At 37.9% G+C, this 24,059-nt stretch overlaps 1 protein-coding gene across 6 annotated transcripts in view; it reads left to right on the top strand.

Moving 5' to 3' along the window:
- PPP1R9A (protein phosphatase 1 regulatory subunit 9A) overlaps nucleotides 1-24,059 on the top strand; it is a 141,999-nt gene that overhangs the window by 86,599 nt on the left and 31,341 nt on the right. For all 6 annotated transcript variants that reach the window (XM_054057171.1, XM_054057174.1, XM_054057173.1 and 3 more), the window contains exons 6-7: nucleotides 11,067-11,202; nucleotides 19,239-19,394. In XM_054057171.1, coding sequence (XP_053913146.1) covers nucleotides 11,067-11,202; nucleotides 19,239-19,394 — 292 coding nt within the window. The remainder of the gene's footprint in view (nucleotides 1-11,066; nucleotides 11,203-19,238; nucleotides 19,395-24,059) is intronic.

Raw genomic sequence — 24,059 nt, 5'->3', positions numbered from 1 at the left:
CTCCAGAACCTTTGGGACAGCATAAGAGGGTCCTCTGGGGCAAAATCCCTTACTTGCACCTGGCAGTCAGCTCCTGCCTGTTGGCGGTGCAGAGAGTGGCGCTTCTGACCTTTGAGTGCACCATTCCCATGGCAGTGACCATTAACGATCCATATCACTGTGGGAGGCAGGAGTGGTGGAAAAGGTTGCTGCTGTATAAATACCTTCTGCAATTCCTGCTGTGGGTTTCCCAGCTGAACTACAAGTGTGTAGTCAAGGTATAGTCTCAGACCCTGCCTAATCTGAGGCAAGGAAAATTCATAAATCCTTTCAAAGAAGAAATCATGTACATAGTTACTCACGTGTCTGCTGATTAACAGTGTCAGTTTAATTGATTTTATAGAATTGCTTTAATAAGCATACTTGTGATCATGGCATAAACTGTGCATACCTTTCTTCTGCCTGATGTCCTGTACACACAGGGATTTGTAGGTGTTTCACTGACATTACTTCATGTTTATAATGCGCAGCATGACATGCACAGTCATTTTGTCCTTAATCTAGTCGAAGCACATACTTTTTAGCAGGGTTTGTGATGTGTTGCAAAGAAAGGGCTCTTCATGAACAGAATGACATTCAATCCACTTTTTAAATTCTTTGCAATAAATGCAGTCAATACCTCTTCAGGGAGCTTTCATAATACCAATATGTAGTGATTTATTTTTCTCCTTTGAGCCTTCTGAATACTTCAAATGATCCTGACAGTGGAAGTCGTTGACCTAGAATAGATTCTTGCAATGTTTCTGCCAGAAAAATGTGTCCAGACTGTCTGTAGCTGACACAGTAAGAAAATGAAGACATGTCTTTTACCTTTTGAACTGTTCCAGGTGAGAGTGAGAAGGGAGAAAACAAGAATAAATAGAAGCACCTGTGATTATTTTATCTATTGTTTGAAGTATTGGACTGTTCGGAAAAGTCATCATATCGGAAGGGAAGATCATTGACCCAACCAATTTGGCTTGTCCAATGATAGGAAATTCAATTATTTTTTCTTACAATGTTTTTTGTGAATATAATCAGCACCCACCAGATGTGCTCTGGTAGGTTATGAGACAAAGAAAGGAGTAGGAATTCATTCATAATCCCAGCTGGTAATCAACTTCTGGTTTTAAGGATGAGAATTAGTGTCCACGTGACTCTAATCTGGCAAATACAACTATGAGCGTTATTTAAATTGATGTAAAGATCAAGTCTTCTTCATAATTTTGGTTAACTCTTTAATTTACTAGTATCTTTCATTAGTGGATTTCTGAATTTGATTATATAAGGAGGGATTTTCCATTGAAATGTGTGTGTTTTTTAATTTTGTTGAGTGTTGCTCCTGATTGAAGATTAATGGATCAGTCAGAGGGCAGTGCCAGACTAATATCACTAATTGTTCAATGCTTTTCTGACTGCATTTAGGATGTAATCCATCATCTTGAGGTTTGCAAGTGATGCCTACAGTCATAAAAGATAGGATGAGGAGGCAGCTTGACAGTGGGAATCCTGTCCTGTCATAGACAGTCTCCTAGTTTATTCTGCCTTATAGCTTGCAGTCTCATAGAGTGCGGTGCTGACTAGCAGACCTGAAGTTCTTCGAGTTTCCTTCGGTAATGTTGAGCTTCTGTGACCCCATTCTTTCCCCCTATTCTTCATCATTTTAAAAGAGTCCTAGGGGACCCTAATGTCTTCACCAGACAAAGCTCACTTGGAGACTGGCCTTCCAGGCCTTCCAGGAAATTTTACTTTTTCTTTTACAAACAAAACTTTATCCTTTTACCCTACTCACCTACTTTCTGTCCATCCTAGGAGAAATAGGGGAGCTTTCAGTGGGAACTGCACTTCTCTGCCTGACTGGATACAAAGATTCATGCTTATGCAGCTCTGGGTGACATTGGCCCTCAGGAGAGGAAGACTTGGTGCCCTAATAATAGAAGGGATCTTGCATAAGAGAGTCATCGGAAAATCCCAGTCATTCAATTGCTGCTTATATGCATTTATCGTTATTGCTTTTCTCTGAAAGGTTTCTTTTAAGGAAGTTAACCAAGTTCAGCGTTCTGCTGGAGAGGCGAATTTTAAATTCTGTGCCCTCCTCCTGTATCCTGTCTTCTGAATGTGACTAAGCATTTTCTCAGCTTTCCAGACTGTTGCTAGGCACTAAGCGGATGCTCTCATGATGCTTTCTGAGTCAGTTCTTGAGTTTTCGGTTGAAACACACAGAACCTGTGCAAAACCTGTTTAATTTCTCATGATTTGCACCACCTTGAAAGTACTCATATTAATTCTACCCTATCAGTGAGTTTACTGGTTTTTGTTTCATTAAATTCTGCTTAAATGCCTCAAAGTCTTCCCACCTTAATGAAGAATCTAATTAGTTAGCAAATTTTGTCATGTTTAATTAATCCTCAAGATCATTGATGAGTAAGTTCTAACAATAGCAGTGTAACTGTCAGACCCTGGAGCTTTCCACTATTAACTGTTCTCTTTCTAATGAAGAATCATTTATTACTATTTTGTGGTTTTTTTCTTATCTGTAAAGTTGAATTCCAAGCAGGGTTTGGTCTCAATTCCCACTTCCAGTTCACAGCCTAATTTCTTTCTCTCTTATTACTACGATGAAAATGCAGTCTTTCAGACGGAAATGAAGTTTGTACAATTTTTTTTAGGTAACTCTTACACGGGGTGCCGTGCAAGGGTGAGAAGTGAAAGTATTAGCTTCTTAATTACTCTAACTTGATATGTCATTTCTTGTTTCTTCAGGTAATTCCTCACCCCATCTTGAGCTGATTTTTTTCTGGAAAAGATACTGTCCCATAAACCAGTGTTTTTATGCCTGATGTTAGTTTCATTTAGTGTCACAGCATCTGGAAAAGTAACTTACGCAGTCATATCTTTGCAAGCACTAAGTGTAGAGGACAGATGAAGTCAAGTACAGGATCTAGTAAGCAGCAGCGTACCCCAGTGTGAATGCTTTTGTGCACAGTAATGGTGAACAGCATCACTGTTTTTGTGACACCTTCCCCTAGATAATCATCTTCTCTTCTTCCAGGGCACGTACCTGTGCAGATTTCGTCCTTCTCTTTCTTACTTTCCCTACCCCTGCTCTTATCCTATGAAACAGCTGTGTCCTTTAAGCATTTGCAGGCATTATCCATTCTCCATGCTGCAAATCCATGTTGTGGAGGAGGCAAGAGAGATTTCTACTTCTTCTGCTTCTTGGGTGACAAGACAGGACCCAAATGGAAAAGGCACCACACTTCCATGTCTGATTCAGAGATTATGTTGTATTTTTTTCTGGCTAGGAGTGTTGGTTTTGTTCTCGCTTTCCTTGTCTTTTTCTTTGTCCTTGAATCCAAGTGCTGGAACCTAGGAGAGAAAAAGAAGAGGAAAGAAAAGCAAGTGCTGTGGTGCTAACTGCGAAGCTTGGACTTGATGAAGAGCTGCTTAAAAAGCCATGTGTGCTTGGTGCACATTTTGCTTCTTTGACAAACTTGAACCATGTACCCAGTAGAAACTTGATTTGTGATGCAGTGTACCAAAATATTGTGGATTTCTCCTGTTTATTCCACTATGGTGATACTGAAGATTATGTAGCATGAGCTAGTTTCCTCTTTCTGATCTCTGCAAAGAACTCCTATAAATGCTATTAGTTTTTCTGTAAAACTACCAGGAGTAGCGTGCTGAACTTAATGTAAGAAATTACTCATGAGCACTATGGCCACTTAGCACTGAGGTAAGTGGTGAGGTAAGACTGCATTCATCACTGCTTTGCTATTTTATATTCCTTGGCTGTGCCTGTTGTAGTACATGAACTATGCTTCACACTGTTCTTCAGCACAGAGGCCAGCTGGCACCAGTGGTCAGTGCTCATACCATTAAACTTTCTTACTTTCAGAGCAGGGTGGCCGTGTCCAAATTCTCCATTAGAAACAACCAAGCTAAATCCTGGACAGTTTCTGAGCATTATTTGGTAGAATATTAGTTAACTTGGGTCAAACCATCCAGAGATGTAGATGATTAATTACTGGTGCTTGGGAGCATTCCCTGCTAGTGTTTAATTTACTGGCATAAACATAGCCCCTGTGTACCGAGATCTAGCTTATTTGAATTTTATACCATGTTATTTCTTGAAATATTAAGACATTTGGGCAAGTAATTACAAGTTTCAGTGTGAAATATATGAAGAAATGTTCAGTTAAAAGATTTGGGCTGAATTAGAAACCATTTCACTAGATATCTAGGGCAATGTTTTTAAAATTAAGTGTAATGTGAATTGGTAAGATTCATCGAGGCTGGATTTCATTAGGAGTGGATTTTCTTTTATTTCCTTGGAGAAAGGAACAACTTGACAGGTTTTGAATCACCTCATCCTCAAGGTGGTTGGTTCTAGACGTAAACTTCTACACCTGCAACTGAAATATCATAGTAAATGTTTATTTAGCTAATCTTTTTAATCTTTCAAAGGCCAAGATACTGTGTTGTAGAAGCTCCCACACAGTTTTGGTGCACCTTGATTAATGTGATACAACATCGTGTCAGCTAGGCAGCAATAACCGCCACTCATTCTTGTGGCATAACTCACCAAGCCATAGGGATGATGTAGGAACGTTTAGCCACCTCTGGACTGTGCTATAAGGGTGGTCCAGCTTGCCTAGAATCTGGATCACTTCATCATCCAGATTAAGGACATGGTCTGAACTAGTTTACTTGTGACCCAGCTGTATTTCCTTCCTGGATTTCTTTCCCATGGATACCAGCAAGGGTGAGGATAAGGGAAAGCAGATCACACCTCAAAAGGCATTAAGGTTTTAGAAACATTCCCAGGTAGCACTTAAACCTTTTGAACAGACCTGATTTATGTACTTCACTTGCATTCTGGTATGTTAAAACATAGATTTACAAATGTGTTTCTTTGAGTTGGCCATTCCCATAAGAATTGTGTGGTACTACAGAGACTGCTGATTAAATGATCATCGTGTATTCAGTGAAACCTTTTATGCAAGCATTGTTTTAGGATACTGTCATGCTTCTGGAAGAGATGGAGGAGATTCTTTACATGCACTCAGTAGAGCAGAGCAATGTGAGGACCAGAACATGAAGAAATGCCAGAACATTGAAGCCCTTGGCAAATTTTGAAGCATTCTTGAATAAAGCTAATGGGTCATTGAGGCCCTAGACTAGAATTGATTTCAGTGGGAATAATTAATCTATGTGCATTAATATTGATGTGTACTTTTTTACATGTCTTCCTAACCATCTGACTCTCTATTTGGTGTTGATAGTAGCTTCGCTTGTCAGGGCTTGTATCTAAGATGCTGTGGAGAGGTGGAGTTTAAGAACTGGAGAGAAACAAAGATCAACATTAGAACTACAACCCTGGACTTCAGGAGAGCAAATTCTGGCTTGTTTAGGGATCTGCTTGGCAAGATACTATGGGATGACCAGCCTCAAGGACAGAAGATCTGCTGATCTTGGAGGATATAAGGATACATAGTAGACCATACCAAAAGCCTTGCATAAGTCAATTTAAGCAACATCTACTGCTTTCCTCTCCTCCATGGAGCCAGGCTTGCTGCTCAGTGGGGTGGGAGACCTTGTTGCAAAGAATACAGAAAAGTCTTTGCCTCAGTTTTTCCACAGATTGGCAAATTTCTTGGATATTGTTGCAGGGACATCTTCATATTTCCTGCGTTCTCTAGCCATTTGCCTCAGGGTAGAAATGGCACTGGAGTGCAAGGCTTCATTTATGGCTCTTGATACCTTGTGCCTGATGCCCATGCACCATATGCCAGACTTCATCAAAGTGTCCTAAAACAGTTGAATCACTATCAGTATGGTTGTTCATGTGAAGTAGATAAGTCCTTGTTTAATTCAAATACTTAATTATTAAATCTCTGAGGTCTTTGAAGGCATTTCCCAAAGTTTGCTTTTCTGTTGTAGCTTTACATACCAACCATCTTGCACTAAACATTGTATGGGTTGCCATGTCAAATGTTTCTTACATGACCTTAGATACCTCGATGCACTTCTTGTTCTTTTCATGTTCTAGTGGTGGTTACTTCTTCATGTTACTTTGCGTGCTAGTCTCCAGTTAGTTTTGGATCACTACCATCACTAATCTCCAGGCAAACCTTGTTTACTTTTTTTTACTAATCACCCTCAGCTTCTCTTGGTTACAGCTAATAGCTTTAAAGATTGCTGTGCACATGCTTGTCTCTGGTGTAATGGCTGTGTGGATTTATGGGCACCATTAGCAAATTTGCAGGTGAGGTCACATAGGCTAACAGACTGGTCTGCTGTTAAGAGGGACCTCAGCAAACTGGAGATAACAGCTGGCAGAAACCTTATGAAACAAGGGCAAATATGGGACCTCAGTCTGGAGCAGCATTGCTGTGTGTCTAGCTTACATTGAGCTAGACAGCAGCTGTGCAGGATACAACCTGGGAAGAGATGGAAAGAACATATTCAGTCTGAAGAAAAGAATGGGATGGCAGACACCTTACTGCTGTGTCAGCTACCTCCCAGGAGGGAGAAAGGGTGAACCCAGATTCTTTGCGCTCTCTGTACAGGGACAAGGTTAAAAGGCAATGAATACAAGTTGCAGAAAGGGAAATACCGACTAGATATTTTCACCGTAAAAAAGGTGCTATGAGCTTTCTCAAACACTGCAACAGGTTGAATCCCATCAGTAGAGATTCAAATCTGATCAAGGTCATGACAAAATTGTCCCGTTTTTGAAGTGGGAATCTTGGGGTGGACCAGAGCTCCCTTCCAGCCTAAAGTATTCAGTGATTCAAAGAGTCTTTATGACTTTAAGTTTCAGGTAATTTAATCTACAAAAGTGTAATGGAACCTCATAGGTTGTGAATTCCTTATCTATGGTCAGTGACCTCTTCATTTGAGGCTGCTGTCTTTGAAGAGAGCTTGATCTTGTTCATAAAACCTGAAAAGTTCCAGCTGGCACTGCTGCAGCTTAATAAAACTGCGTTCTTAAAGGGTTCACACCACTTTTCGCACTTTGAATTAATTATATGACTATTATCCTAGTGGAAGCAGCCAGAGTGTGTAAATGAAGACATCTTGAAATAAATGAGATAAATGGTAGCAGAAGCAGCTTTCAGAGGAAAAGCATTTTTAAAATCCATCTGTAAAACGTCCTCGAATAAAGTAAAATTTACAGTACATTTTTATTGACCAAACTATACTTTAGGGAAGGTTAAAAGAAAAAATTATGAATCCTGTTACAGCGCACCCCCCATTTTTTTATTTCTTAGAATGAGTCTGCTATATTCTTCCTTGAATTTTCTTGAATTTAAGGAATCCATGCTAAATTATTTTTCACTGAGAACATAATGACTTAAGTTTTTTAGGAGGAATCGTCAACTCATGTCACTAAAACTCCGTGCTGCAGCACTTCATTTCTGTGTCACAGAGTTGATGCCTTCACCCTTTTTTCTACTAACAAAGTTCTTTTCAAAATAGAAATATTTTCAGATTTAATAAATTCTTCTTATAGTGTTTCTGGTTCCCATGTTTGGTAAAAAAATGAATGAATTATTTTTTGTAATTTCAAGAAGCACAGGTCTGCAAATCTTCATCTAATAGAAGTTTGAAATATGCAGAAAACCATATATATATATATCAGATGTGCTTTAAAATCACTAAGTCATAACTGCGTTGCAGGAGATGTAGGAGTCGCTGCCTATTTCAGCAGAATGCGGTAGAATTCTTAACTGCCATTACCGTAGTTTAATTTTTGATTTCTCGAGATACTGTATTCGGTTTTGATCTTAAATCTAAGATGGAGTCAAATATTAATTGTATTCCTTGCTCTGTCTTTGTTTATTTTACCCACAACCAAAGAGAATATTTCACAGCTGATAATTCAGCTTGAATGTGTGTTACTCTGAATATCAAGGTCAGTTCATGCCCTACTACTCTGTGAAGTTGTCACAGTTTAATCCCAATTCACTCCAGTGAATCTCCTTTCTCTTTCTTTTTTATGGACGTCAGAAATAATCAGCAATGGGCTAAGATTTAGTGAAGACTTGTAATGTAGCATCACAGATTCTCTGGGTTTTATTTTACAGTTGCTGGCTTTGATAATTAAGGGGAATATTATCATGAGGAGGTTTAGAGGCTTTAAGACCTTTATTTGTCTTGTATCCAGAAACATAAGAAGCTTCTTAAGTATATTACTGCTCATCGAATTTATAGTTCTTTGTTGTAGTACTTTTGGCCCTTAAGACTAACTAATCAAATCTGAAATGCATGTGCCTAATTTTGGTGAGCCAAAGTAATGCAAAATATATAATTAGCCACTTTGTTGAAGTGTGCATATTATGGTTCAGTGACTAATTTTCTGGTCAGTGAATCACAACCTTATGTCTCTTTTTCATATTTAAACACTTCAGGTAATGATAGTTCTTGTATTTAAAGCCATTCTAGGCATAAAGATCTATTTAATGCTTAGCGTTTTAATAACTGCTTCTGCTTTACAGTTTCATAAGAGAGAAATATTTATTCATCTTTAAATTATAAATTTATAATTTATGGCTTATTTTATTACAAGTTAAACATAATTATATGTGACATGGTATTCTTAAGGTCATGGAATGTAACATGACAAATGTTTGGTTTAGTTAGTAAAAACTGTAATTGTTTGCAACATAGTATTCCATTTTACAAATCTACAGTTCTTTATCTAGAAATGACATCAGTTGCAGATTGAATACTTCTAAATATTTCATTTCAGACACTTTGCACATCTCACTTTAAAGCAGTAAATTGCAGGGAAATAAAATATTCCTTGCATATTTCTGTTTGGCAAACCATTTGCTTTAAAATTTGTCATTGCTTTGAGGCTTTTATTCATGTCTAACAGCTTCAGGTATCATTGAGGAACTTCATTTTGACATGATTCAAGCCTTGAAAATCACATCACCATAAACTAAGTGACTTTGGCTTGAAAAGAAAAATTCAATTAATAAACTTTTACGTTTTTATATGCTACCTAAACTTGTTTGCCTGTGTGAAAATATTTTTGCATTACAGCCTAATGTGTCAAAACCACTTCTAAATAATCAAAATTTACCAGACCTCAAATACATTAGATATTGTCTGTTCTAGGGGTTTTTTTTTCCTATGATTCTGTGATTCAGTGTACAAAAATGATTGTATGAAGAATGTTGACTCTTATTTTCCAAGCAAGATGAATTCCATGCAGAGGGCAGGAGGAAGTATATTTACGTCCCTTTGTGTGGTTCTGTAATTTACCACATTGGTGATCTCCCTCATGTGTTTACAAATGTGATGTTCTCTACAGTGTCTGAATAATACACTCATGCATAATGTTGCTAAAATGTTTGGTTAAAATAAAAGGGTTTTTTTCCGTATTTTCTTTTATTTGTTTTTACGTTAGAGGATACATACTTAGCGAATATGAGTTGAATCCTTTTATACTTTGTGTTGTAATATCAAAAATTCCTTGTTCCTCCCAGTTGAGACTGAAAACATGACTGGTTTAGTGTTTGTAATACTTGGCTGCAAAACTGAAATTCAGAGGAAACAGGATCCCGCTATGAGTCAGTATGGAGAACAGATGAAGTATAGGGGCCATGAAGAAACATTTTTTTCTTTCAGTCCAAGGTCTTTATCATTACTGAGAACCAGTGTCTTATTTCATAATAGTAGGATAAGAGTGCCAGACTGTGATCTGGTTTGATCAGCATTAAACTGCCTGTGCTGTTTCCTTGATTTTGTTCTAGTTCTGCTATATGTTTTTAAACGAAGAAACTTGCTTGCAAGTAATTTTCAGAGCATCCTGTGTCATTATTTCAAATGGAGTCACTCATGCTCACCTTTCTTATCCTTTTGGAGGTAACTGACTTGGATATTTTGGTGATGTTGAAATAATCTCAAAATTGTATTCCTTTCTATAGTGCCTGACTTCATGGAGTCTGACAAATTTTTGGACATAGGAAATGGACTCAGGTTCATCCGCTCATATGAAACTGGACCTAGTCCCAAATGGCTGTAACAGTGATATGTAGCACCAATCAAAATAATTTCTTTACAAGGGTTATAACACACATCTCTACCTCTCATTCCTAAAAGAAGTTAAATTCATAATTTGAGCCAAATGTGGAAACAAATAATTTATCATATGCAGTATCTGTGTCACCTGATCATGCTTTTCAGCTCTGAGTAATAGTTTTTCACCTCTAATTACCAAATTGTCTTTCTAGACTGCTAAGAAAATACTCCTTCTGCTTGACATCTTTAAATTGTTCGTTTGTTTAGTAGTTTACAGTGTCTTCATGCCGTATAATGGATGTTTATCATTAATACTATAGATAGCAAAATATCTAATTATCTTTATGTCACTGTGCTGAAAAGAAGTGTTACAATCCAAGGCAATTCTGAATTTCAGTTACCGACAGCAGGACTGGGAAGCAGTCTCGTAAGTCTCAACCAAGAAAGAGGTACTGCGCTGGTCTTTTGTTAAGCCAAAGAAATGTGCTACCAGTCTTCAGCAGTAGCTAGCAGTGGAGAAAAATGCTCCTTAGCAACAGAAGTTCATGTAATAAAAGAAAGATTTAAGTGTGGTTTAAAATTAGGGAAATAGTGTCTGTCAGATTTTAAAATGTGGAAATAGAGTCACTCTTATAGACAGGAGGAAGACAAATATAAAAGGTCAGAAATATCTTCTAAGTCAAGATGGAGAAAGAAGTTACTCTGGTTCATTTTCCTTTTACTGACCTGCCAGAAGTGTGTCTATGCTGTTACTGTGCATCTGGTCTTCTGTAGCTTCTTCATCGCTCTAAAGGGAATGGAAGTGATAATACATTTTTCAAAAACTGCCCTGCTCTATGTCTGTGTCCGTAAAGATGAAACTCAGAGAATCTTTTTTTATTGAACTTCGGAGTGAAGGCTTTAGTGATCACATTGGAGAAAAAGTCTACCCTCTATAAAAGACACAGCTAAAAATAAAGAAAATGGGTAAAACAATAGGAGTAATATTGTGTCACTAATGTTTTGTATAGGTTTGTAATTGGACGAGAAAAACCAGGACAAGTGAGTGAGGTTGCGCAGCTGATTAGCCAAACTCTAGAACAAGAACGCCGCCAGAGAGAGCTGCTGGAGCAGCATTATGCACAGTACGATGCAGATGATGATGAGGTAACAGACTGTCTAGCGTTTCACTGTTCTGTGTTTTTTAATGTTCTGGTTTTGTATTCCCAGTTCCTGGTTTTTAATTGTCACTCAGAGGTCAACTTCTGGCCCTCTTCATTACCTCTGCTGCTGATTTTTACAGATCTTGGTGATGAATCTTATTTGAAGAGCGAAGTTACTGAAAAGCTTTTCAGCATGGATTTAAAATATTTATTTTGTTTCAGAAGAGTAAAATTTCAAATAAGTCACTACTTCTGTAATCACTGCTATTTTTCTGAAGGTGTAAGCTTTATCTGAAACAGGAGAATGAAGTTCTGAAGCACATGTTCATAAATAGTGCCTTGTATCCCTATATAAACATTTTGAAACTATAAGCTTTATGCAGTAAATTTTCCGTAATTTCTTCCCATTCTCTTAGAACTCCTAATATGCCTGAATACCATGAAGCTTGGAAAGATTAATGAGAGAGCTTTTACAGAGACTGCTGTCTGTCTCTACTGCTTAGCTGCTGGCTTAGGGTAAAAGGCGAATGCTGTAACAAACCACCTCCACATAGTACAAGGATACCACCATCATTTCACATCATCTTGAACAGTATTGTTTGAAATGCTGGGCTCCATGTCTTATTCTCATCCCAGGCCAGATTTTTTCTTTTATTTGCAGAAAGAGGCGATAGAGAAGGGGGACGCAGGATTCATGCTATGCATTTATTTCAATTTAGGGTTTCTTTAGGAACTAAGACAAGGCTTCTAAACAGTGAAGTAGGGAAAAAAATACTCTTGAGATAAAATCAAGATACACTCAGATTTAGAAACATACTGTTAAACTAGCAATACATCAGAACAATCAGAAATGTCCGGAAGCCTCGGTAAAAATCCTATCTAGCCCCAGTGAAGCTTCACTGTAATTTCTGCTAACATTGAAAATAAAAATATTTTAACATGTTTTAGAACAAATCCTGTCATAGGTGCGTTTTCAACTGACATAAGTTGTCCTTGTCTGTATTGAGGATGTGTATGTGTGCCTGTGCGAGACCATAAAGGGCTAGAGAATCCCCGTCTTCTCTGTTCTCTCTTCAAACTATAGAAACATGTAAGACTTCTAACTGTAGTTTAGTCTAGAATTAAAATTCAAGATCTTGACTAATTTCTTGAAGGAACTTTATCATCTCCTTCAAAACTAAAAAAGAAACGCTCTCTCTCACAACTCTTCACAGTGTACTGTAGATATCAGGACTTGAAGACCTATGACATCATTTTGTAGTAAACATAGTCAAATAGCTTCCATATTGGCAGAAGGATATGTCTTAAATGCCTGATGATCAAATCTTTCTCGCTCTGTACTTGCACACAGAGGAACGTGTGGCTGAAGGCAGACCTGTGTGAGTACAGCCTTTACCAAGAGGGCACATGCACCTGCAAAAACTCTCAGGTTTGTCACTTACCTTCACGCACCACACAGATGTCGTAACTCGAGATCTGACAGTAAAAAAAATGTTCAAACCATATAGATCAGTACTGATCCCAGTAGTACCTCAGCTTTCAGTACAGATTGTTCCTGTGTTGATGCTGATAGTGACACTTTTGTACTGCTGACCATGCAAGTGTTTCTTAGCATAATAGTGAAGGATATGAGGGATGAGTAGGTATCAGATACTTCTTGTCATGTGTCTTCTTGTTCTATGTGCAATTCAGTGGTTACAAACTCTTAAGCCCTCTTGACCACATAGATTTTTAACACCAAAAATACTAAAATCAGAAAGTGTTTTCTGTCAGTAGTACCTTTGAATGATAGAGGGGAGTCAAGGTAGGGCAAGTAAAGAACAGATTTAAAGGTATCCTTTCTTATCGCACCACTACATTGAGGATGATGGCCAACTCTCTGACCGTGACACGTGCTTTGATATCCAGCAGTGCAAAGGGGGCTTTGATGTAATGTGTGAGGAGAGGAAAAAGAAGAAGAAGGAAAAGGCATCTACCAGGGGAGATCCGAAGTATCGCTGAAGATCTCTTTTGGGAGGAGAAGATATTAGGCTTCAGAACAACTTCTGTACTTCAGCTCTCAAAACCACTGAGGTCACTGAAGATTATACCCATCTCCTACATGATGCCATACATACATGTGGGAGGGGATGGTAAACTTTATTCTCAGAATAGATGTCTGGAGTACAGTTACGGAACATTTTGCATATATCCTTTCTTAATTAACAGACTTATCAGAAGTAGATTTTATTGGGAACCTGCAGCAATCCTGATATTTTATTTTTTTTTTGCCACCTGACTCTGCCATCCACGTAAACTCATGTAACTTGCACCGTTCTCAGGTGGTTGAGGTGATGGAAGCTGTGATCTAATGCACATTAGATATGGTTCAGAGACGCTGGTCACCACCAGCAGTTCTGCTCCATTTACTATCAAGTATGAGCATTACTGCTTTAGGTTCACCTTACTTTGTTAGGGTGAATGTGGCTGGGTTTATGTAGCTTTACATCAGACACCACTGCCAGCCTGATTATTTGGCTCTGGTAAACAGGGCATCTTCTGGGCAAGATCACTATTTACTTTCTCTGAGTGAATATCCACAAATGTACAAAACCCCTACCCTTGGAAGTCCACTTCCTCAAAATTGTAGTGATTCTGACTGTATGAAATTCAAGAATATTTGGATTCCTGAATGATTTTCATGCTGAGGTGACATGGAATTATACTGGTGTTGTTCTGTCTCAGAGCTGTCAAACTGTCCTATTAATTTTCATTCAGTTTTTAAAATATGGTAACATGGATATCCAGCTACAGTGCTGCATAACTAAACAAGAAAATGATCTTTATGCAACCGTACATTGAGGCTGTCAATTTCAGGCCTCAGAAACTTTACAACAAAGACAGCAGTAACATATCAGGTTTCTGTAGCAGGAAATCAGTGATCTGTGTTTGAGTCCTGGAGTCACTGCACGTTGCTATGCTTGGTAAAGGTGGTCAAAGCACAGGAAGAGAATGCATGCCAGGCATGTGCAAATCCCAGTGGCTTATTTTGCTGTGCCACCAGCTGACTGGATTTCCTCTGTTTTGAAACTTAAGACAGTCTTCATCATAGCTGAAGCAACATCCAACTATTTTAGAAGATCGGAATTCCTTGGAATAGCGCTATTATTAAGACAGTTTTGACTTCTGACAGTCAGTGTGCACTGGACTTCAGTCAGATGCTAAATTAGGGAGACACTTGTTAGCCTGCTGTAACTTCTCATTCCATTGCCTTGCAGGAGTATTACGTGACAGTTAATTTGTTGGGGAAGATTCAAGCTAATACATGTTTCCAAAAGATACATCATTTACTATATGAGTAATCCCAAATGAAACATCATTTTCTATAGAAATGCCCTGCATCCTTGCACTTCAAAATCTGCTCTTATCATGGGCTGCAGTTTATCCCAGGGTTGCAGGATGCTTTGAGATGCTCCTTCATTTAAGTTTTAGAAAAGGGATGCCCACGATGGGGTCCATGCAAAGACAAGTAGGATAAATGTGCATCAGCTCACATTCTTAAGCTCTGAAGAGCCAAGCAGAGCCAGTAGTATCAGTTATTTCTCAAGTACTACTTAGCAATATCCAGTGTTAGCATTTCCTGATGATCCTATGCTAACTACAATAAAGCTGGGAGACTGTTATTTCAAGTACTGCCTCTAGATAGCCTGCTGCAGAGTTTACACATCTCCAGTTCATCTAGCTTCCTAATATCTCGCATCCATTTAATCTGTTGTATCCTCAGAAAGCAAAACTCAAAAGCTTTGAAGCAGGCATTGTTTGTATTTCCTACTTAGTGTGTTAAGTATGACGTGAATCTGTATCCTTGACTGAAATATTTTGAGTTTGCTGTGTTAACACAGTGTTCTGTGCACATTTTAGTCAAATTCTGCCATTTCTCAGAATTTTTATTTGAATGTGATATTACCTTCTTCGTGTTCTACAGTGAATGACAAAAGTGACATAGAGCAGATGACCTGTCCCCATGAAGGCTGCATATGGTGATGCAGGATGTGAGATTGATAGTTGTATTGCAGAATTCTATTAATTCTGTGGCCACGGACAAATAGTTCTATGCACATAATTTTTTAATGTATTTTAATATCACAAGTAGTAATTTGAGTATTTTTTTGGTTTTAAAATTGGACGTTCTGAGAGCAAAGCAACATTAGAACCATTCAAGAAAACCTTGAGACATACAAAAAGAAAAATGCTGCAATGTACTTGAATGTGTAACAACCAAAGAATACATTTGTTAAAGATCTTTCAGACTGAGAGTACAGTTTTTACCAGCATCATTAATATAAATCATTCCTGTAAAAACAATGATTGACACTATACAATTATATTTTTCTTAACTCTTTTGAAAGAATTAAGTGTAAACTATCAAAAAGTCAAATGAAGAGGTGATTTTGAGTTATTTCTGTAGTTCTTCAAATCACATTCCATGATTGTGGGAGAGTTTCAGTACAAACAAAAGATTTAGCTTGATGCAGCCTTTCTTACGGTGATTTGGGGAAGGTCTGTCTGCATTATCCTGGCTGCTGCTGCTGCTCCTTCTTTCTGCTTGGGAGTATTAGGCCTATTTCAAGAACTTGCAAGGCAGTTAAACAATGTAAGTTAACAAATTTGCCCTTTTAAAGGGGGAAATTGCTGTTCATGTTTCTAAAGATAATTTCGTGCTATTAGCTCCTATACTCTGTAGCAGAACTGAATGGCTAATATCTGAAACTGTTGCTGTGGAGGGCATAAGCTTAAACCCTAGGTGCTATTGAAATGAGAAATAGGTCTTTTGCATGGATCAGTTTTACTCACCAATACAGACTGAAGAGACCGAGATTTTCCATCAAGAATATGTAAGTTTTCATTGGCTATTGAGTAAAATAATATTGCATTGTCAGCTAAGAATGTGAAATGAATTGCAGGGAACCTCAGGCAGCTACCATAACAACTGTTACCTTACAAGCCTTTGTCATTTTGAAGTAAAATAATTTTTGTCTGTGCCTTATTGTTGCTTGTAGAACACTGAATTTGCTGTTCTAACTTACTGGTGCAGGATCTGGTAGTCGTGTGAAGGAAAAGTCAGCAGAGGGAATATTTTTCAGGGAAAGTATGTTTCATGTAGTTTATGATGCACGTTTCATTAAAGTAAGCATCAGTTCTTTTGAACCAGTAATTTGTGTTTCATGTGATTATAAGATTGGAACCCTTGCTTTCGAAGAGGAAAGTCGAAGGCCCATTTATTTTGGTGGTCAGTAATGTGTTTGTATCATCCTGCTGTCTTGTTTACTCAAGCAAACTGCTGTAGTTCACTTTGATAACTGCATTTTTGCATTAATTGAAACCAAAATGCCTGTGCCCACCAACACTCACTATATACAATTCGAAAGAAAATTTTCCTTTGTGTTCATTTTAAGCTGCCTGATGGCCCTCTTCAAACACTCTGACTCCTGAGGCTGGTAGAACAGTGCCTGCTCTTGATTTTTGCCCCAGTATAACTTAGTCTTTTATATGCATTTGCTTTTCTTTTTGTGTGAAGTACTTCTTTTAGTTTAAGTCTTTGGCAGAATCAGTGTTAACTAGTCTGTTTCATTCTTCTACTAAAATTGGTCAATATAATTACAAGTTTTTATTAAATTAATGTATTCCTTTAAAAAGCACATATAGCTGAGACAGGTCCACTTTTTTTGCTTGAACTGGGCACAAGTTTGGTTGTTAATGATCCCATTTCTGCCTCCTCTTTGCATGCTTCAGAGAGTTCTGTACCCCTTCTGATGGACCTGCCAAGATGTGTTTTTTTCATGGAGAAAATAAAATTACATAACACCTTATAGATTTTTCAGAGATGATGACTGCAAAATTGACAGTACAGGGATTGAGTTAGTATTTTGTACCCACAATAGTTAATTTCATTGAAATCTTGCTGGCATTTTAGAGTTAGTTGTTCTGCTTTTCACTACGCTGATGGTGTATGAAGGTGGCGTTACAGGCTCCTGGGAAAGCCAGGAGAGTTAGCAGCCTGATTTTCTGTTTAAATAATAAATGCACATATCTGTGGGAACAAAATAAAAAGAGAAGTTACTACAAGTGTAGAGTAACAGATTTTTTTTTATGTGTGTGTTCTTTGCTTTTGTTTTAAATAAGGAAAAAAAGAAGCAAGAACAGCTATTAACTTATTTTTGGTTTAAGACTACTGAGATTCTTAGTCCTAGTACATATAAAATGTGTAAAATAAATAGTTACTGTTTATTTCAGTGAGAAATATGTAACTATTTGTTTGTAGAGACAGAGATTGCTCTTCTAAAAAGTGACTTGCATTAACAGTGACATCTTAAGTATGGGTGGGTCATACACATTGGTGACTTTCCTTCTTTTTGATAGTCCCTATAACATCAGAATATTTTACCAAATTGTTCTGTGCTTCCTGTGTGTTTGGATTTTGTTTTTTAAAATGTCAGTGGTTTCAAAAAAGGAAAAAATAATTTTTTCATGATCTTTAAAAGCCCCTTCCAACCCAAGCCATTTTATGATTCTGTGTGTTATATATCCAGGAAATGGTGATGTTTTATTGCAACTATGTCACCTTAGTTTTGGATGCATATGTAAATCTTTCCTGTCTATATGTACTTGTGCACTTAGACTTTAACATTCTTCTGTGCCCTGCTTTTTAATTGAGAGAGATTTATATAAGCCTAAACAATGGCTGGGAAACTGAATTGCAGTACAAAGTTGTGATTCAAGCTGCTGTTCCTCAGACATCTGAGTTCTTACATTCTTTTGACCAAAAATGACATGAATAGGTAATACTGGCACTACTGGGAATATACTTTTGGTAATAGTATTATGTGTCTTCATGTCAGGAACTGAAAGCTCATTAACAAAACTTTGAGTAGTTCTGTCAAAATTTTGATGTTATTACTGTATTAATGTGAGAAGGACTGCAAACCCTTTGCCTGCCCTTAACAAAACTTTGAGTAGTTCTGTCAAAATTTTGGTGTTATTACTGTATTAATGTGAGAAGGACTGCAAACCCTTTGCCTGCCCTTCCTTTTCCATGTATTTATTGAGTCCCAAGCCAGATGTGGCTCTGAGGGAATTGCTTTCATAGTCATTTGCATAGCCTGAAGGCTCTTGGTGATATATATGCAACATACTCCAGCTTCCAGAGGGAATCCCACTGAAACAAAGCGGTACCCAGCCACCTCAGGAATGGGGAGAAGTGAACACGGGTGTATGTGCAAAAGTTTTTCTAGGCAACTTGGGGTGTAATATTGCAAGTTCTTCCTTATAATATTGTTGGTTTATTTTGTTTAATCTTGAGATAATTATTGTAGCTTATGATTCTTTTAATTTTGGTTTGTCAGCAAATTGTTCACGTCACAATGTACCAGCCCCAGAAACAGCCACCTTTTTCGCTTTAAAACTAGCTAGAAACAGCTCCTTTGTCAGGGTTAAAATTCAGCAAACTCTGACTTTGGTCTCTGAACTTGTCTCTGACACTTGGTTTCTTTCTCCTGCTGTTTTCTTTCTGTGTGGGCATAACTTCTGTTAATAAAGAACTAACCAGTGTAATTTCAAATTCAGCGTGGAATATCGCTGGAGAATTACTACATCCAGGTGGATTACAAAAGACTAATCAAGGTCTTGTCAGTCCTACTATGCTTTTGTTTCAGTTTGGAAGAGATTTCTTGTTAAATTTGAGATAAATATGAAGAGGTCTTCCTATGGAAAAGAGGGCCTCATTTGGAAAGGGATGAAAACTATTGAATGTTACAGCCAGTAGTGCTTAAGCACTAAATCCTTAGTTACTGCTTTCTCCTCTTTCTTAATGTTCTGAAATACTATGCTGGAGTTGTATTTTTCTTCTGGTAGAATTCGTAAGTGCTAGGATTATAGCTATTGGAAAACATAGCCTTTTTTTCTATGCAATATGCTCTATTTGCATAGTAGCTTAATTACGCTTTGAACAGTTTCTGGTTCATAAGAAGATAACTAGAATTTTTTAAATGCTGTAAAATTAAGACAGGGGAATATGCTACAGATGAAGATGATGAAGACATGGGACCTGTCCTTCCAGGAGGTGACATGGCTATTGAAGTGTTTGATCTTCCTGAAAACGATGATATGTTCTCCCCCAGTGATGTGGACACCAGCAAGCTTGCTCACAAATTCAAAGAGGTAAGTTATAAATCAGAAAATACTCCTGAAAAATCTCGCTAGAATTAGATTTCTAGTCATCTCATTGCTCAGTGCTTGTTTTCTCTTGAATACTAGAGGTCTAGCTGTTTGTATACGTGGTATTGCTGAATGACTAGAAAGGTTCTGCTTAGAACAAGTAGAACTATTCTTCAGAGTTGTTCTAACATCAGCTTTCAGGTGCCTGTTAAATTGGAAAGTAACGTGCAAGTTTTCAGCACAGAAGTTATTCTTCCTCAGTACTTAGTTTCCATTTTTTGACCAGGTAAAAGTTAATTCATTACTAGCAGATTCCTTTTTTTCTCTTTTTTTCCCTTTTTTTCCCTTTTTTTCCCTTTTTTGTCTTTTATTTTTGTAAGATTCCAGTCAAAAGCAATCAGGAAAATGAAACAGCAAATACTAAATTGCAGTGAAAAGGGACATGTGGAGCTCGTCCTATAGCATTACACAGTGACTTGTCAGTGTACAGTGGTATCATATGTTTGGCCATGTGTACAGAAAGATGCTCTATCAGGGAAGCAGACACATTTCAAGCTGGTGTTTTCCAAACCTCTGTGGTTGTGGAGTTTGCGTAGCATCTGCTGGTACTGAGGCTTGAATCGTGGTACTTTTTGGGGTCGTTGAATTCATGTAACTTCACTCGCCAAAGTACTGAGAAACATTTCTGCATTTCTGCTTTAGATTGTCCTTTGATATGTTATATTTCTAAACTTTACTGAACTCTGATGCAAATAAAGGCATGAAACAATTGGATTTATCTAAGCCACGGTAATGGCCTAAGTGATGACAATAAAGAACATTTTTCTTTTTAAATGCTGTGAAGATGGAAGGGGTGAAAGTAGGCACAACCTCATGAGGAATTCAAGCAGCTGATACATTCTAGGCCAAGAGTGGAATTTTAAAATAGAGAGGCTCCCTTTTTATCCGTCTTCCCCTGTCCTCTCCCCTGCCTTTCCCTCCAAGCAAACTAGATATTTAATTTTCTATAAATAAATGTCATTACTCTCTACTGAGAATAATGTATGGAACGTAATCAGTCACTGAGCAACCTATCTTTCCCTTTTCTGCTATTACCATTTTCAGCATCTGGCAGCCAACTGGTATTCATCATTGTTTCCCAGAAGTTTTTTAGTTTACTTAAGTGATAATTTCCTCCATACTTCAAGTTCCAGGCTCTTATGCAAATTAGCAGAACATTTTACTTCATTTTCTAATCCTTTGCATCAAACTTTCTCAAAGTGGTGCCTGTGCACCAAGACTGTGTAAAGCACAGATGCAGTGATGGCCTTTGAATCAAGTACTCATAGAACAGTTTCCATCAACTCAGTCTGTTGCTGCACTCTTTTTGAAGTTGTTTGTCGTCCCGTTTGATCTAATGCCCTCAAAATACTGCTGTAGAGGAGATCAGATTAAGGGACTTTGGGATCCTACAGCTTAAGTGCAGATGAGAGCCTGAGGAGAAAACATTAAATGCTCCTGCATGAGCGGACTCTTTTTCCCTAACCCACACAGTTAACTGCTGTTATGAGCATGCCACTTCTCTTTCACTGATTGTATTTACCAGTACACAGCTGCATTTTATCGGCTGCTGCAGAGTGAGTACATGTACTTTTCTTGGTATTTGCCCTGAATTCTTTCAACACTAGAGGACTTGTTCATGATCATGCTGCACAAGCCCACACAGTGTTTTCTGGAATTGTATTTAAAGAATAATTGTTCTTTCTTGTTCTTACTGCAGAGATTAATGAAAGTATTAAACAAGTAGGTTGAGTATAATCTTTAAGCATAATAGTTTGACCTAATTAGTTGAATTCAGTGTTTGCAATGAAAAATGTACTCAAATACTTTGAGACCAATCTTATTTGAAATGCCTTGGTTTTGGAATGGAAGTCAGAAGAGAGATGGGCATTCCTGGGTGAATCACTATCATTCTTCAAGTGTTCTTTTCCTGGCTGTAAAACAGGAAAAATGAGACTGATTTTCCTTAACTGCTTTGAGAGAGAACTATAAGCTTTATAAGCTTTTTATTTTTTTTATAAGCTGTGATGATTGAAGAGAGACAAGATCTATAGGGAGAAGGGCTATCTTATGTAAGAATTAGGTATTATATTTCACATCTTAATGAAATCTATGAAAAATGCGTTATTATATGCAAGAAATATAATGGTTCTATAAAAATTTCATTGAGATTACTAGATTACATGGCATACTTTCTTTCCTCTGTACTCTAGATATTTAACATTTACTAGCTTTTCATCCCATTCTGCCTTTTGCAGTCTTAGATGAATTCAAACTGTTTTCTCTATAAACCTTACTTTAAAAAAAGTTTTATAGTTTTGAAGAAAATTAATCAGTTCTCCAAGACATCTTTGAAAGGAAATGTGCCAAAAATTATTCAAAATATCTTTTGTTAAAATGAAGCCCAAACAGTTTTATATTGACTTAGAAAATACAAAACATTATCTGCCAAGAATTTGTCTGGCATTATGTGAAGCTTTTAATAATGTATATCTGTTCCCCTGTTAGAAAACTTGCTTTAAAATTTTTAACTATAGAGGCCAGAATTGCTTGCCAAAGAATTGACCTTGCCTGTTGTGCAGTCTAACCCATAAATATGTTAATATTACTTGTCTAGTCTGCAAGCATAATTAGGTCTGTTAGGAAAAAAAGCAAAAAAGTAGATGTCCAGCTACACATTTGTCTGTTAGCAGGAAAGTGTCTTTTTTCTTCTGCCTCAGTGGGATCTGCTGTACCGTGTACTGATTCAATGATCTGACTGGGTGCTCGGTATTCATTTCTGTTAACTTAATAACAGAGTATAAAAATAACTGTTAAATCCATCTGTACCTGAGCAGATTGTCCTTTATGCAACAATTTGGCATTTATTTGTATGTAGTAATAAGCTGTTTAAGTACTGCTTACTGGTATGTGGGTTTTTAGAAGAGATAGCAGTGGACTGTAAGTAGGTAGCCTAAGGCTTTGAGTCTTGGCCTTTGGATTTCATTCTTAACTCTGCAAAGGGCAAAGTGTGACTCATCCATCCTCCCACTGATTTTATCTCACTCTGAAACAATAAGGTAGCAGAACTAAGCAAAGGCCTGGGCACTTCATAAACACCATGACATTTTGAGATGGTTCTTCCATAATTTTTCACTACCAGCTGAAATGGAATGATGAGATAAAGCAGTTTGAAGTCTCTGAAAACTGCAGATCACAAGTTGGATTGAGTGAGCTGAAAGCTTGTAAGTAACCTCTTGCAAATAGTAATTGGAGTATTTCCTTAGTTGCCTGTGCAGTTACAGAAAGGTACACATCCTTTTCGGCTTCCTGGTCTACTGGGAGGAATAGCATTACTACTTATTCTTGCTGCTAACACCAGCTCCAGGGATGCCAGGATGTACTGGCATCCCTCCATCTGGACCAGTAGACCTGCTCTCTGGCACTTCCTCAGGAACCCCAAGTGATCCACAGGTGAGCTGTGTGCTCAGGGCAGGTTTGGTCTGGACCCATGGGCATTCCACCTGCTAGTGAGCCTGCTGTGCCTCTGCATTTTACATGCTTCTGCAAGCAGTTATGTCAGTGACTGGTTTCATTTGAAATGACATCTTTTGTCTGCTTTCACTGAGCACGTGAAGATTCAGTGCAAAGTCCAAAAGTGAGCACAAGTGACAGGACAAGAAGTTCATAGTCTTCTCTGGAGACAGTGACCAAGCAAAGAGCAGAGGAAAGAAGTTTCCTAAACTGTTCCTCAGGTGGAACTGGTTGCATCAGTGTCTCCTTTATTCCTCCCAGCCTAAATTGAATTTCAAAAGAAGCTAAGCCTTTTTCAAAGTTAATTGTACCAATCAGCTCTGTGATGGCTCCTGTTATTTTGAAAATTACTCCTCTCCTCCAGAGGAACTTCTCTTCTGAATTATTTGTACTTTTTTTTGCTAACAGCCTGGTCTTCAAGAATGTAGCTGTTGCTTCACCAGAAATGATAATTTCTGGTTCAGTACCACTGCCTCACATACTCCATTAGCTCAACATAAGCTGTTCCCAAAGGCTTCTGTTATTCTTGTAAGAGAATTAACCCCTATGTAAAACATGCTTTTCCGTAACTATTCATGGTATTCATAAATAATGGACGAAGTCTCTGTCTCTGCTCCAGTGCCAGCTCAAGCTGTAGTTCAGGTTTTGCCATTGCCCTCAGCCCAACACACACGTCACTGATTCAGATTAAATTGTGCTTTAGATTTAAGGTTTTGGGGCTTGTAAGAAGTTTGTCCATGCTGCCTGCTCTAAATAACAAAGTGGAAGGGATACAGATGCAGAAGGGAAATGGGTGACCATTTCCATTTGGACTAGGATCATGCTGTTGAAGCTGTGGTTCAGTTCGTACTTCAGGGTGTTCTTGGAGTCTGTAAATAGCAGACCTTTGGGCTGAAACTACAGATATTTCAGGACATTGCCTAGTACACTTAAAGAGCTAATGAGTATTCACTGCACAGGATTATACTAATGGAGGTTAGTCCAAAAGAAATTGCCCCGAAAGTGTGCAGGTGGATGCCGAGTTCTCGGCGCCAGCCCTTTCACTGTACAGATCCACTTTTATTGTGGCATGCTGCTAAGTATTGTCACTACAACCTTTAGCACACTGCCAGGGCT

The sequence above is a fragment of the Cuculus canorus genome, chromosome 2 (genome assembly GCF_017976375.1).
Source record: "Cuculus canorus isolate bCucCan1 chromosome 2, bCucCan1.pri, whole genome shotgun sequence".
NCBI classification, from domain to species: Eukaryota; Metazoa; Chordata; class Aves; order Cuculiformes; family Cuculidae; genus Cuculus; species Cuculus canorus.
The sequence above is the reverse complement of the archived record's forward strand: the minus strand, read 5'-3'. Positions and strand labels throughout refer to the sequence as shown.